Below are 17,401 nucleotides of genomic sequence, written 5' to 3' on the forward strand. Positions count from 1 at the left end.
CATTTTAATTTGTGGCTAATCTTGCATACAATCGCTAGCAGCTGAGGGGATGGTGTAAATCCACCTAGGGACCATGCAGGTAGCAGAGGTATTGTAAGTCCCCATGGTCCCTAGTATGGTGATCTACCCTCTGTTGTTGGCGATCTATGGCCTGGTTTTATATTGTACTGTCCAAATAATGATACTGTTATATTTTTATAAGTTTCCACACTAGTTTTAATATGAACTGTGATAGTCTAGTGTTTTTACTGTCCTTCGTCGACAGGTTCTACATAATATGCACACATATATATTTTTTTATGGCACGTATGTTCTCGTCACGATATGGCTGCAACATTGCCGATGTGACGTTAAATCTTAACTCACTCACCTTTATCTTTACCACATCCAAATCTTTGAAAGACAATATGAAAAACAAACATTGACTTTTTCTAGTGGATAATAACTTCTGTATCCTAATAAACAAATATGGAATTATCAAAATTGTCACAGAAGCACTAAACACCCTTAGGCTTTGCTTGTTTATTGCCGAAATGGCATCATTATTTACAGCTTATTGATGGCTGTCCGTAAAATGAACTCTTGGCAGACCAAATCAGTGAACCTGACCACATGATCCCATCAGTGTCCTTATGACAAGCTTCTAAAAACCCTACCCTGGATCTTCTAGAGCACAATAGGTATCAGCTTCAGAACATTAACTTGAGATACTGATGTTACACAACCACAAAAGACACATTTGAATACTAGCCCCTCTCTCTGTGTATCCCAAATATACTGAAAACAACACACAAATTGCGATACGAATTTATTGAATATTAATACAATGTCGTCCTTATTTGTCCTTAGGAACTTTCTCCATGTACAGTTTTTCAAAACAAAGAATCATAACTGCGGAACTGACAGTTTATACTACATCGCGCGGTCAGTCAGAACAGTCAATTGTTTGTTAAGCTCCCATTAATAGCAATGAAATTGATGGACATGTTGATTTGACTGATTCCTGGGCTGGGTCGCTTCTAAAACGCATGGACTAAACACAAGGGAACTAGAGGTGTAAAGAAGCTGACTGGGACATTATGCTACTATCAGTCGTCATTTTAAGATTCACTTAAATTTCTGTCTCAGAATTGATGTATTATGGTAAGAACTCGAGGCGGCATGTGTACTATTCACGAAAAGCATACTAAGAACTTAAAACAATCCATTCCTGCAAATGTTGGAGTAAGAAGAACAAAGCGAGGGTAAGCACGAATACGTGTGACATGACTTGACAGGGCAGGCACCTCACAAGTGACTATCACACCAGGCGTTCAGTGCCTTGTAGCAGTTCTCCGCATCGTTGGCAGTAGCAGAACATATCCAGTGCAGCCAGGCTACGAACAACTCTTTATTCTTGTCCCACAGCAGGAACTGGCCCAGAACATTGTACGCCTGGAAAAACAAGACACAATAATTGTTGGAGGTGAGAGGTGAAAGCAGTGTAATGATACTGTCAAGTAACAGATTATCAACACTAAGCCAGTCGTTTTAGCCCCACCACCCGAGCGAGTGCATCCTGCAGTTTAGCATGCATACCCACATGAGTAAAAATAGCATTCTTTACTTAACCTAACTCCCTTGTCAGAATTCTTTGATGCTGCATAATTAATTAAAACTGACGACTTCGGTTGCCCTTGATACTGAGGAGACAAAAATTTCAACCTAGTTCATGCTTAGAATTAAACGTATTAACTGTGCCTGTATGTCTACATAGGTAGCCATCGCAAATACACGTGAAAATGGTCAAAGTAACCTAATCAAGCATTTATTCGAATTGCAGAAAGCTTGCAACAAACAAGACATATCTGAGCAAAGAAAATGGCCGGCAATATTCGCTTTGAAAGGGCATGCTTTTAACGCGTCAGCATGCTACGCCTTGCAGGTAAAGACTACAGGCATGCTTCATGTGGGACCTTCGCAGCGTGATGCTGCTCGTCAATTCAACGTCCATGGAAACATCATTTGGTACTGAAGGTGATTTGCAAAACAATCAAGCTACACAACGTCCTTGTAGTGGTCAGTTACAGTAACAGCTCCACATTAAGACCAGTTCTAGGGGATTCAAACCATGCACCTCCAACACAGTTTCCAGCCAACAACCGTTACAGTTTTATCATGCCTGGCAACACTGGTACATCAGGGAGAACAATTTGATGACATCTACGTTACCTTTGGAAGGCACCCAAGCAGATGACGCTAGACGGTTGACGTTTAAGCCTCCAGAGGAACAGAGATCTATGCAGAGATCACATGGGGAGCATGTGAGATGATGAGTGTTCTCTTCACTTTTCACAGTATTATAGTGTTATCTTGGCTGATAAGATCACCTCATTTGTCACAAGATAGACACATCTAGGATGAAATGGAGCAGCATTTTTGACATTGTCCAAATTCTCCAAAATGCTGGAGGAATTCATATTGAATTTAAGCGACGAAGCCAGGCCTGCATCAATGTACAAGGTGGACATTCGTTGCTGACCACGTGACCTTGCTTGTGACCCACTTTTTGTACTTTGGCTTATTTGCATGTGCCAGGTACACTGTTCTTCTGTTGAATATTACCATAACTCGAAACAATTGTCTTTTCATGTCATAAGATTATATTTGCGACAGTTATGGTTTAATGCTGATTCTTTTTCCTTTGAGTGCATTTATTTCTACGGGTACAGATCACCAGAGCTCTCCCTATTCCTTGTCAGTTACAGGCTTCTCTCCCATTGGTTCTGATACAAAGTCCCGATGTTTTTGAGTTGTCATCCCTCCAGATGCTGTAGAAGACATCCTTCTTGTTGAGATAACAACATTTTTATAAAAAATTGTCATTCCTTCTTGAAAACCGACATGATAACTTTCATGTTCGTTTCCTTGTTTTCATTTTTATCTTTTATTGTTCGGAGAAATGTTGATGCCCTATTTTGTGGCCAGTGAACAGAACGTCTTGGATACGACAAAACAGTGACTGATATTGTGAGCAATGATCAACAGTGTTGGAGTATGATACCACAGTGAACTATGAACTACTACAACCAACTCGGGTTGCTGGAGACCTATCCTAACACCAGAACCCCTCAAGGGTAAAACATTATCCAATACAACACGCAGCATCACTCGCCCTTCCAACTGCCCATAGGACTAGTCTCATATTTTAAAATTATTTTAGGTGGGTGGGGTGAGTGTGGTTGTGTTCAACAGAAAACACCCATGTGGTAGGGGAAACATAAGGATAATGATCATCTTTCAAGCAGTTGTGGGAAAAGACCACCCAAAAACAAGAATATCCAAATCCTAAACATTCGTAAAAATGATCCGTGGTAGTTCATCAATCTAATCTAAACTACCCTTAAAAATTTAGAATGCTAATAAGTGCATTACTATTACTGTAACAATGCTTGTGATATGACGGTATGTGCAGAGTGGTAAGGTAGATATGAATTGTCCTTGTCGCTTTCGACATAAATGTGCTGCTGAACATATACACTTAGAAAGGCCGGGGAACTTCATCGGAGTCTATAATCATATCAATGATAATAATATTGGATGTTCCTTATGACCATAGTTGTTTGTACAGTAATTGCTCTTGAAAGGTGTTTGCTTGCTCTATAATGTGAAATCTGCACGTAAACCAAACAATACGGATAGAAACGAACAGTACCTGTGTGATTCAAGATAAAAGGTATACAGTGATTTATCGACCTTCTTAAAAACTGTCAAAACCAAGAATGTTCGTGTATGGAGCTACCGTGTTGTGCGCGTGCATACCGTGAGTTCGTGAGTTTAGGGATGGTGATAAAGAGAAATGGTAGTGCTTTCATAAGATGTCTGTCTTTGAAAAGTTTGTTGAAGCTTATACTTCCTATCCAAATTGAAAATGCACGTTCCCTTTCTAATATTTAAAAGTGTAGGTGGGAGAATGGATTGTAATGTCAGACGTGTTTGCCTGTCACACACTGACTGCTCTATGAGTTTGCAGCTCTTATTGCAGGCTTCAACGACTTGATCTCACGCCCCCAAACTCCGCCAACGTGTGGGGAGTTTGGGAAGTTTGGGGAGTTTGGAGGATTGTACTTCCGTTTTTCGTTTAGGAAATCTCTCAACTAGAAAGCCACAAGAAAAGCATCAGAATTGAGATGGCATGTAGTCGCCGTATGCGGCTCGCGGGACCATGAAGACTAGGTTATGTGGCAAAACTATTTTATTCACTGTTCCTTCGACAAGCACGCGTTGCTGACGAGTAAATTCTCACTCATTCCCCCGGTAATGTAACAGCGACGACTAGAGTGTGTATAGACACGAACACAGCTGCCTATGATAATGATGGCAACATTTTAGATGTTGACAATTATAATGTTGAAGATTCATCCTGTGATAATGACTGAAGTCCTCAAGACAATTTCATATGAAGATAATTTGAAAATTTGAATGGGTGTTGTCAGAATGTGTCCCATCAATGTCAGAAACTCAGACTTAATAGTCTGCAACAATTAATTTGTGAAATGAACTGTTCTCATATGCGTTGTTTTATTGTCTATACATTGTCCTGAATTATTCGGTCCAAAAAGGTGTCGGAAGGGCTAGCGACATGTTTGGGTCATTTGCTCCACTTTCCTGTGACAGTTTAAACCGGTTTCTAATACTGACCTGAAAAGAGGAAGATGGTTCAGTGTCAGGAAACGAAATAGGATTTAACAAGAAATATCGTAAATCAGAACACTTTTAGAGTCTTCAGCTGTTTGGGCCTCAATACCCGTCGCGTATCACCGAATGGTCTCAAACATATTTTGTTACTTGTGAAAACGTAGAGCTGATGGTAAACTATGATTTTGAATTTTAATTAATTTGAATATGTTTCATGTTGTGTCTAAATTGTTATCAGACATCAGAAATTCTTTTTAATGTCACAAAATCTTTTAGGTATCATAATATTCCTTAATGTTTTCATACTATAAATCAAATTTCTGATAATCAATGTTTCATGATATCGATACTTGTTTCGTGACATCATAAAACTGGATGTTTGTAACATCAATTATTTTTGGACATGATAAAATAGAAGGTTTATCGACGATGTTCGTAAGGAATATGCATTTATTAGCTGCCACAGCAAGGAGGAGGTCGCCAAGAAATCTTCACACAACAAAGTTCTGTCCCTTGTATGTTCTGCGCATCGTGCTCTGCATCCATTCTATTTGTATTTGAACACAAACGCTAGTAAACTGATACACTTTCAATTCGAAACAATATTGCATCTAATAGAACACACTTGTATTGGTATAATTTTGACTTGTACAATTGTATGGTTGGAAAAATTCCATTCCATTTAGTAGCTCTCATTAGCTTTTCCTGTAATTTAGCAAAGGATTGGTTATCGAGAAATTGGTTCGAGAGGCGTGATCAGTAACAGTTGGGCGAGTCCTTGCCATAGACCAAGCTTCTGTAGGTGGTATTGGGTTAGCAATAAGACCTACTTTTTCTGATCATATCATATTATTTAACCATGAATGTGAATATATTATCTTGCATAGTATATCTAAAGGACTGCTAAAAATCGATAATGATCTTTATCTGGGTATTGTGTATTTGCTCAGATAGTTCTAGATACGCAAAAGATGGCATCGATGACATGTGAAAGATAAACAATCGATTTTACAAATGCTTGCTAAGTGTGATTTCATTTTACTTATGGATGGCTTCAGTGCAAGGAAAAGACTATTGAAAGAACAGTGCACAGTTGACGAGCATTTAATTGAAAACCGTGATATCGATATTGTAACTATGACAGATATGTATGAAACTAAAAATATTCTTTATGTTTCTTCTCTATCGATAGCAAGAGCTAACCAAGATTTAGGAAATGCAAATGCTTGCCCAGGAACTTTATAGAACTTTGTGAAAATACAAATATGTTTATATGCAAAGGGAGACTAGACAAAGGTAAGGATGAAAGTAACGTGGCATGAAATGACTAAATTTTAATTGATTGTGTTTAATATTTTAATCCTCATCACAATGTTTTCCATGTTTCGTTGATTTTGATGTCATTGATGTTGCACATCTGTATTCAGATGTTTACTCTTCTATCGTGGTCTCATTGTCTATATAGGATTAAATTATGCTAACTCGCAACCACCTGATGATAGTATAAAAACAATAAGTAACAAATGTAATACTTCTGAAATACCAGACACGACGCTATCTCTATAACATGATAGGTGTAAAATTTAAAGTAAATGTGGTCAGTGAACGAATGTGTTTATAGCATATTGTCATTAGTAGACACATAGACAGGCAGAAACATGTGTGAATAAAACAGGCATAGAGTTTTTGTCTGTGACAGAGATGGCTTACGACTATCATTATATTTTTCACCCTTTCCACAAATATGTATTAAAACATTCCAGTTTTCAAGCTGAGCAATTTTTAACAATGAAATTGGTATTTCTAATGCTATACTCCCTTGAAAAAATGTTTTCAAATCTGCAACCAAGTGTGGGACCTGTGCATTTTTATTATTGCAGACCCAAGATGCTTGTTATCATAAACATCTCTTGTTCTCCAACTTCGAGCACAGAGAGAAGCCTTGAAAGCATTACTTGCTCTGTTGTTACGACTTGCCTTCCTGGTTCAAGCCGCGAGAACCTAATCACTGGACATGTTTTATGGGTGCAGCGCAGCACAGCTGTTGAAAGCACTTTTCAAGCGACCGCTTGGTTAAAATTAGTGAATCGTTTTAACTCCGACTTCGCAGGGGCGTTTTTTTCATCGCGCTATTTTCAACTTCACAAGTTGCATTTGCATTTTTGATAATTTTTGACTGTAAGTCCGTACCAAAAGGTGTGAGAATCTGAAGCCATATAACATTAACCAAAGTCTCCAACAATGCTGCAAGAACTCAGATATGGAATTTCAGCGACATCAGGCGACGAGGCCTGGCCTGCATTTATGTACAAGGTGGACATTCGTTACTGACCACGTGACCTTGCTTGTGACCCACTTTTTGTATTGTGGCTTATTTGCATGTGCCAGATATACTGTTCTTCTTTTGAATATTACCATAACTCAAAACACTTATCTTTTCATGTCATAATATTTTATTTGCGGCAGTTATGGTTTAATTCTTTTCCCTTTAAGCGCATTTATTTCTACAGGTACAGATCAATGTTTGTAATGAGAAATCAGTTTATTAGAATATCTTGATACGTTTTTGTCAGTTGACTGACATTCTTTTCATCAATGTCAGCTATGTTTAGTTCTTTAGTCTACTGAACTGTAAGACATCGTAAAGTGTATTCTCACCTTTGGAAACCCCCTCTCTCTGAGTGTCTTACCATGAGCCTGTCCTATTCCCGGTAGGTCAGTTACAAGCTTCCGTGCCATTGATCCTGATACAAAGGTAGAGTGTTTTTGAGTTGTCGAGGGTGGCATCCCTCCAGATGCTAAAGGACTTGACCTGTTAGAAAAATAATAAGCATTTATTCTGTGATCATTCCTCCTTTTCCAGAAGACATGCTACATCTGATACTAATCATGCTATCGATAAATGAGTGGCGAAAACTTAGCAATAATTATTATTGTTTCGAGAAATGCTGGTGGCCAGTAAATAATACCTCTTGGATACAACAAACCAGTGACTGATATTGTGAGCAATGATCAACAGTGTTGGAGTATGATAACACTGTGAACTATGAACTACTACAACCAGCTCGGGTTGCTGGAGACCTATCCTAACACCAGAATCCCTCAAGGGTAAAATATTATCCAATACAACACTCCGCATCTCTCGCCCTTCCAACTGACCATGGGGCTAGTCTGATAATTTGTTTTGGGTGGCTGGGGGTGGGCGTCGGTTGGGAGTGATTGTGTTCAACAGAAAACAGAAAACGCTCATTTGGTAGGGGAAAGTATAAGGATAATGATGTTGTGCGCGTGCATACCGTGCGTTTAGGGATGGTGATAAAGAGAAATGGTAGTAGATTCGTAAGATGTCTGTCTTTGAGAGGTTTGTTGAAGCTTATACTTCCTATCCAAATTGAAAATATAGGTTCCCTTTCTAATATTTTAAGAGTGTAGGTGGGAGAATGGATTGTAATGTCAGACGTGTTGGCCCTGTTGATGATTTAGCCTTATCATCCGTTCTTGGGTAATGATTGAAGGACTGATGAAGGACAAAAACTAGCTAAGGTGTCAGATTGCCAGCGCCAGCGCCCCACTCACTGGATGCATCACTTAGGGCAAAGAAGGATCATGTCTTGCCATAGGTAGGATTTTTGACGTGAGTGGATCGATGTCTCTCACATCAGAAGAGGTATACCCAAAAGGTCTCGAGTTCAAAATACCTACTATGTCGATCCAAAACAGTATGGAGTACCGCTTCAGTCACACACTAACTGATCTTTGAGTACACAACTCTCATTGCAGACTTCAACGACTTGATCTCACGTTCCCAAACTCCGCCAAGGTGTTGGCAACGTACTTTCCTCGCTTCGGATGGAAAAATATTTTTCATGTCAAAATAAAATATCGGCACTATCAAAGGTACACTTCCATTTCCTCACTTAGCTGTGCTCTCTCATTTCTTACCCCACGTTTAGTAATTACTCACGTGAAATATATTTTATTAAATATTTTAAGCGCCACTCGTGGTATTCAGATCGTTCTTCGCCTCGATTACCCCTGCCAGCTTCCAGTTGGAAATGTGAGAGCACAACCCGGTAAAGAAATGGGTGTATACTTATGATAGTGGCGATGTTTTATTTTGACATGAAAAATATTTTTCGAACTGAAGCGAGGAAGGTATGTTGCCAACCGTTGCTCGTTTCGCTCGCATGTAAGAAGACTGGTCATTTTCTATAAGCTGCGTAACTCATTTGCACTATAATTTGCCTGTGCATCAACAAGCACGCAATACTGATGACTAGAGTGCGTATTGTTACAAGTGTGTAGCTACTGTATATTTTGTTATTAAGTAATAATTATTATTGGGCCACAACGTTTAGTGTTTTGAATAATAATTATGATGGGTCACATTTCGTATAATAGATGGTCAGCATTTTTAAGATTTTGGCAGCAGACTCTCCAGAAATTATCTGCCCTTGGTTTTCTATTTCCTGACATCCGGGATTATTCAAGAGCATTCCACGTGAGTGGCGATGTTCGTGAGTGCTCGAACTTTCGGGAAACGACTGAATTTACATATATATGCTAGCTGCCGTGGTGGAGATGGACATTCACCGGAGTTTACATTGCAACGAATCCGTCAATGCTTGAATCAACATTAGCCGCTGTCAGACCGGTCGCAGTGTTACATTCTGGATCACTGTTTCTCTCGCACTTAGACTTTGGTGAGTTTGCCATATTATATTTTGTGACCCACTGACTTAGATTTTGTCTCATATGTATTATATTTGAAATCGGTATTGTGAAATTGACTTTGAATAACTTGCTGTCTTTGCCAAATAATACAAAATTTGAATGTTTTTTTTCACTTGTCTTTATTCGGTTTTGCTGATTCACAGGGGTTTTCTTACATCGTTTGTCACGGCAAATTCATAACCGTAGCAAAATTGGGGGCTCGTCCGGGATAGAATTCATTTGACGTTTGAGACCATTTGTGAAATTTATTTCAATTTTTTTTTGCAACAAGTTAATTGTGGAAGCAGCAAAATGTGCTCTGAGACAGTTAGTTAGTTGAGGAAATCAGATTTGATCCAAGTTTCCTCACATCTCAAACTTGATGCCAGACCTGCAATGATGAAATTTCAGGTTTTGAAAATTGTGTTGAATCACTATATTGATTAGGGAGTTTTTGAAGATGATGTTTTGGAAATGGTGCCAGAGGAAGGTTCAGATCAATCAGAATATAGAAACATGAAATTCAATTACAAATTGAAAAAGAAGAAAATAGAAACAGGAAGAACTAACAACGTTGGAAATAGAAAGGGAAATGGAAAGAGACAGAAATTAAGGAAAGAGACAGGAATTAGAATTGAAGAAATTGCAAGCTGACAGAGAAATTTCACTGAAAAAGCTTGAAAACCCGTCTCAACTCTCACATTCTTCCTCATCTCACACTGCAAGGCATGTTAGGCTTGTACCCCGTTTTAATGAGAAAGAAGTAGATAAATATTTTCTACATTTGGAGAAAGTTGTTGAAAATCTCAAGAGGCCTAGGGAGTCACGGACTATGTTATTGCAAACTGTTCTGAAGGATAAAGCTCAGGATGCTTATTCAACTTTCTTAGTACAACAAAGCTCAGGTTATGATCTTGTCAAGAGTACACTCTTGAAAGCTTATGAGTTAGTGCCTGAGGCTTATAGTCAGAAATTCAGAAATGCTCACAAAAGGGACAAGTCTGACCTTCTGGTTCACAGGGGGTTTCGTACATCGTTTGTCAAGGCAAATTCTTAACCGTAACAGTATAGACACGAACACAAGGTTATGTGAAAAAACAAGGAATTGAAAAGTTTAAAACTGTAACTGAAGCAGTGTTCGAACTGTCTGCAGTTTACCCGTCTGACAAGTGATAATTTAGGAGCTGATCATGATCCTTGAATCCTGAATTGCTGATTCAGCGACCAAATCGTCCTAAAAACATAAACAAATAGTCCAATGCACGTGTTTATTGATAACTATCTAAATCGTAAGCAGTAACGTCACAGGTCAGATTCTGAAGTGTTACAGTATAACCGCAGTTATTCGCCACGGGTAGAAAGCAAATCCGTGTTGGCTAGGAGGGTTTCCCAACCCCAGGGATTTCAGGAAGTCAGAGATGATGAGCAGATAGACTTCCATGCATATGTGGCAGAGGGTGAAGAGGATGATGAGACCCAAACAGCTGAAGACTCTAACAGCTGCTTTTGATAATGTGCACGTGGAAGATTTATCCTGTGATAATGACTGAAGTCCTCAAGACAATTTCATATGAAGATAATTTGAAAATGTATGGGTGTTGTCAGAATGTGTCCCATCAATGTCAGAGGCTCAGAGTTAATAGTCTGCAACAACTAATTAGTGAAATGAACTGTTCTCACATGCATTGTTTTATTGTCTATACATTGTCCTGAATTAATCGGTCCAAAAAGGTGTTGGGAGGGCTAGCGACATGTTTGGGTCATTTGCTCCACTTGCTGGTGACAGTTTGAATCTGTTTCTAATACTGACCTGAACAGAGGAAGATGGTTCAGTGTAAGGAAACGAATATGATTTAACAAAGAAATATCGTAAATCAGAACACTTTCAATACCCGACGCGTATCACCGAATGGTCTCAAACATATTTTGTTAATTGTGAAAACGTAGAGCTGATGGTAAACTATGATTTTGAATTTTAATTAATTTGAATATGTTTCATGTTGTGTCTAAATTGTTATCAGACATCAGAAATTCTTTTTAATGTCACAAAATCTTTTAGGTATCATAAAATACCTTAATGTTTTCATCAAATTTCTGATAATCAATGTTTCATGATATCGATACTTTTTTCGTGGCATCTTAAAATTGGATGTTTGTGACATCAATTATTTTTGGATATGACAAATTAGAAGGTTTATCGACGATGTTCGTAAGGAATATGCATTTATTAGCTGCCACAGCAAGGAGGAGGTCGCCAAGAAATCTTTATACAGCGAAGTTCTGTCCCTTATATGTTCTGCGCATCGTTCTCCCTATCCATTCTATTTTTTAATTGAACACAAACGCTAGTAAACTGATACACTTTCAGTTCGAAACAATATTGCATCTAATAGAACACACTTGTAATAGTATAATTTTGACTTGTACAATTGTATGGTTGGAAAAATTCCATTCCATTTTAATAGCTCTTATTAGCTTTTCCTGTAATTTAGCAAAGGATTGGTTATCGAGAAATTGGTTCGAGAGGCGTGATCAGTAACAGTTGGGCGAGTCCTTGCCATAGACCAAGCTTCTGTAGGTGGTATTGGGTTAGCAATAAGACCTACTTTTTCTGATCATATCTTATTATTTGACCATGATTGTGAATATATTACCTGGCATAGAATACCAAAAGAACTGCTAAAAATGATAATGATCTTTATTGTGTATTTGCTCAGATAGTTCTACATACGCAAAAGATGGCATCGATGACATGTGAAAGATAAACAATCGATTTTACAAATGCTTGCTAAGTGTGATTTCATTTTACTTATGGATGCAAGGAAAAGACTATTGAAAGAACAGTGCACAGGTGACGAGCATTTAATTGAAAACCGTGATATTGATATTGTAACTATGACAGATATGTATGAAACTAAAAATATTCTTTATGTTTCTTCTCGATCGATAGCAAGAGCTAACCAACATTTAGGAAATGCAAATGCTTGCCCAGGGACTTTATAGAACTTTGTGAAAATACAAATATGTTTATATGCAAAGGGAGACTAGACAAAGTTAAGAATGAAAGTAACGTGACATGAAATGACTCAGTTTTAATTGATTGTGTTTAATATTTTAATCTTCATCACAATGTTTTCCATGTTTCGTTGATTTTGATGTTATTGATTTTGCACATCTGTATTCAGATGTTTACTCTCCTATCGTGGTCTCATTGTCCATATAGGATTAAATTATGCTAACTCGCAACCACCTGATGATACTTCTACAAAACAATAAGTAACAAATGTAATAATTCTGAAATACCAGACATGAAAGAAATATTGGAACATTTCAAGCATATCAATAGCAAGTAGACTATTTCTGATTTTAAAATGATTAAAGATGAAATAAAATGATGACCACATATTTAACGATGCTATGAAAGACGTGGCACATGCTATCAAAAAGCTAAAGCGAAATAAATCTTCTGGAACTGATGACATTGAAAATGACTATCTTGTTGATTCCTTTGAACTACTTGGTTCTGTGTTTCTTCAGTGTTTCAATTTAATATCCTCCACACATGAAGCATGGTTGACCGGCTCTGTTAGACACATGCACAAAGGTACAGGCCAGATATCACAACCCAATGCCTATAGACCAATTACTACTGTCAGCTGTTACAGAAAGTATTTACTAGTATACTGAACATTTTCTTGGAAACAAACTATATTTTAACCCTAGACATGTTATAGAAAGGAACATTCCACTAACAGTGTTATATTTGTTTTGAACTTGCCTACTCAGAAGTTATATTGTGCGTTAATTGGCTTTTCTAAAGCTTTCGATAATGTATTAAGGATTGGACTTTGGCAAAAAGTTGGTGAACAAGTAAATTTTTTAATCTTATAAAATATGTGTTGGAATATCAAATCTTACGTATTTTCAAATGATAACATCACAGATTATTTTCCATGTTATTTGGGGGTTCACCAGGGTGAAAATCTTAACACCGCTTTTGTATTGTTTATTTATTTTGATTTAGAACAATCTGTCACTGATAACAAAACGAAAGTTTTAATTTTTGGAAGTGACTCTGCCCAAAATAGTGAACTTAAATTAGTCTTTGAACACTTTCCAGTTGAAATTGTATATAACTATACTTATCTTGGAGTGACATTTAGTAGAAAAAGGAAATTTAACTTAAAAACCTTGCAGCACGTTTGTTTATATATAAACACATGTAGAATTCATTATGCTTTGGACTGTTTACTTAAGACATTTGATGTTATAGTAGCTCCAGTTCTTTCATATGGCTGCGAAACTTAGGCTTATGAAAATGTGAACATCACTGAATAAACATCATTTGAAATTTACATAAATGGCCAGCGATTTACGAAAATGTATCCATACGATTATGGTATATGGAGATTTCCATCACCGCGGCTAAGTCTATCGTTTTGTCATTGGAGTTTACTTGATAATCCTGCAGAAATGATCATTATTGAATAACAATAATTATTATTCATATGTAAAAAGTATATTTGAGAATGATTTTGATCCCTGGACGTGTTAAATCCTTATTAGATAAGTGTGGTTTATCTTATGTAATTTAGAGCATATAAACTTTGTAATTCATCAGCAATAGGTGATCAGCATGTAAACTTCAGTGGAGGGATCATGAGGCCATAACAAGTCGGGAGAATTTCAATTGAAAAGTCAATCGCAGTGACGTCACAAGCGAGACAGGGGTCAAACGACCACGTCACAAGCTCAATAATGGGTATGTTCACCACCGGCATTGAGAGCAGCAGTGCATCGACGCCACACAGAGCCTATCAAACATACATGGAAGGCTTGTGGGATATCACGCCAGATACCCTCAAGTTATGTTGCAAAGTCAAGGATGTTATCTGGCGGATGAGGAAGATGGCATAGACGTCGATCCATCTCGTCCAAGGACTATGACGTTTCAGAAAAGGAATTGCCACAGGTCGAAGAATCTGATCCCTCACCAGTTAAGCTGCCCTGAACAATCACCAAAGGGGTTCTTTGGTGTGCTGTTATTCCACCACCAAAATGATTCCTCTCTAAGACACAGACCTGTGCATAACGTTCTCCCGCGCGTCTATAGGCACGTTGACGTCCATCACTATGGAAAACCTGGACTCATCTGTGAAAACAACACTTCTCCACCAAAACAAGGGTCTGATTTCGGCACCACATTCGACGAGCTTGTCGATGGCGTTGTGTCAGGATAGGTCGTATGGCGGGACGTCGTGGTCTAATCCCGTGGTGACGTAAACCTTGTCGAACTGAGTTGGGGTGAATACGGCAAAGACCTGGGATGGTCCCGGACAGCCATCACTGCCATCATCTGAAACCTGCGGCGAAGGTAGGTCACCCTTATCCATCTGTCCTGTCTCGGAGTTGTTACACATGGACGTCCAGAACGTGGCCGATCGGTGACGTCATTTGTGTTCTGGAAGCGTCTCACCAGTGCAGAAATGGTGGCAGTGGAAATGTGCAGCCACCTGTCGATGAAACATTCCCGCACAGGTCATGCCAGTGACCTCATGACGTCGTGCAGAAATTAGCCCTGGCATACTATGCGTTTCACTAGCCGTTTAGTTGTTTGAACGATCGCAAGGGCAGGTGTTGAGCTTTCCAAAGTGACAGTATCGTGTGACATTCATTTGCTCTGATTCTCTTTCCCGGGATTCACCTGCCACAACGTATTCCACGTCTCAAGGACGAAACCACTGACATCACGGAACGTGGCACGAGGATGCATGTTGGATACATGTCACTAATCTCTGAGTTTAAATCCTTATGTGTTACTACATATGTTTGATAAATTTACATTTAAATGTTTTGTATGCACAGTTTCTTAATGTGCCTCGTAAATATCCTACTTATCTCCACATCTACCCCTATCGACCCAGCCTTGCACCCAGGTTCGTATGGCCTATGCCGTGACAACACCTTCCGTCACAAACCGTCGGAGAAATACTCATTTCTCAGAAATCAACTTTTCAGGATTTTTTGATTAACCTTAACCTACTGACGCGACAAAGAAAGGCTTTCAAAACACATCGAAAGGCAATATGGTCTCTATACATGCAATTTCAAATAACACCAACGTCAAAGTGTGCTTGTCATTTGAGTCCGACAGATTTGTATTATCACGAAAGCAGACGTGCACTAACATGACTCCATACTGTCAACATTGCACTTATGCACTGCCGCACATCCCTACACTAATGAAATCAGCATGTGTCCACACAGATTTGATAAATTTAGATGTAAAACGTGTGTATGCACAGTTTCTTTATGTGCCTATCAGATATCCTACTTATCTTCACATCTTCACCTATCGACCCAGTCTTGCACCCAGGTCATTCTCAGTCAATTATTATTTCAAGGTTACCTTAAGCTACTAAAGCGACAGTACAAAAAAGTTTTCAAATCACATCGAAAGCCAATATGATCTCTATACATGCAATTTCAAATAACACCAACGTCAAAGTGTGCATGTCAGTTGAGTCCCAAAGATTTGAATTATCATGAAGGTAGATGTGCACTAAAATGACTCCTAACTGACAACATTGCACTTATGCACTACTGCACATTCGTACAATACTATCTCCCGCAACAACGAATTAGGTTCTGTACTCACATAGTTTTATACAGTCCTTCTCTTCCTTACTTCCAGGCGAATCGGACTGGACACAGCAGAACAAACTTTTTACCAATCAGAAGAGAACGTTCTGCTGACTTTGAAAGCCGCACTGCTTTGCGAGTGGTAACAGCGTCTTTTAAGGTTTTCGAGCCTGCTACGCCCTCATCACATGTCCCGATACAACACTTTTGATTCGTTCTGCACAGTTCAAAAGGTTACTCCACGGTCTTATGTCGTACCTCGTGATCAGGGAAGAGAATCTGACTGGCTGAATCTAATTCGTCAATCCTGTCTGAGTCGATGACGTTACGCTAAAAATAGATATCTTTGAACTTTACCTTTAAAGTCTTTAAACTCGTCAACAGATATATATATCATTATTCTATGAGTCCTCTCGTTTATATGCCAGTCTATCCATAAAGCGAGAGTTACATAAGATTATAAGGGGAGGTAGTTAAAACATTACTATTTACAACGCAATATGGGAAATACCTATGCTTGAAATAGCTCACAATGGTGTGTCCACGTCTAAACTTGTTGTGACTGGAATGAACCGGTTGAATGAACCTACAGGAGTGTTTGCAATAATGCTGATCTAAAGTTGTCACTATGTATGTAACCTAACCTCCAAACCCTTCCCATTGTTTGAATATAGTCTATTCATACACTGACGTCACGCAAAAAGTACGCCCCTGTAATTCAAACAGGTTGTATCTGACTGGAAACCCCCAGCTGTTCATTTTAAAGCAACAATGTTGCTAAAGTATGCAGTTTGATTTGAGGTATGTAATGATCAACAGGTATTGGTGTATTTGTAATAAAGAGTGTAAATAGCATCAACTAGCTGAGTTTTTCTTCTTGGGTAGGAATGATCTCGTATATACACATACATGTATAAATTGCATTGAAGGGGACACATTTGCAAAGAAATACACAACCTCAGATGTTAAGTCAAAACCTTTATTTCATGAATATCACAATGTCATAACCATGAACAAATTCAGACATCCAGTCAGTCAACTTGTCTTTGTGGTAAAAACAATATTTTTAATAATCAGTCTATGGACTGATAGTCTCTCCAAATTCACATATAAGCTGGTTGTTATGCTTTATAAAGAGCCAGTTCAATTTTACACAACATAATATCAACATTATATAATTATATATATACTGTACTTGATCAACATACTGTGTTCAGGAACGCTTTCAATTGCTTTCTCCTGTTATAACAAAACTGTGTCATTACATTCTCAAGTTCTAATTGAACAAAGCAACCACTGTGCCCATCAGCAATGTAAATCCTAGAAATACATACAGTCCCATCTGATATGAAAGGTAAGAAATGGTTTA

The 17,401-nt window shown here is 38.3% G+C and overlaps 1 protein-coding gene across 1 annotated transcript in view; it reads right to left on the reverse strand.

Moving 5' to 3' along the window:
• Nucleotides 1-816: 816 nt before the first annotated feature.
• LOC137294676 (barrier-to-autointegration factor-like) overlaps nt 817-17,401 on the reverse strand; it is a 95,236-nt gene continuing 78,651 nt past the window's right edge. Inside the window, exon 3 of the mRNA XM_067825747.1 lies at nt 817-1,434. Within this exon, the coding sequence (XP_067681848.1) occupies nt 1,288-1,434 (147 nt within the window). The 3' untranslated portion in view covers nt 817-1,287. The remainder of the gene's footprint in view (nt 1,435-17,401) is intronic.

The sequence above is a fragment of the Haliotis asinina genome, chromosome 8 (assembly GCF_037392515.1).
Source record: "Haliotis asinina isolate JCU_RB_2024 chromosome 8, JCU_Hal_asi_v2, whole genome shotgun sequence".
Classification (NCBI taxonomy): domain Eukaryota; kingdom Metazoa; phylum Mollusca; class Gastropoda; order Lepetellida; family Haliotidae; genus Haliotis; species Haliotis asinina.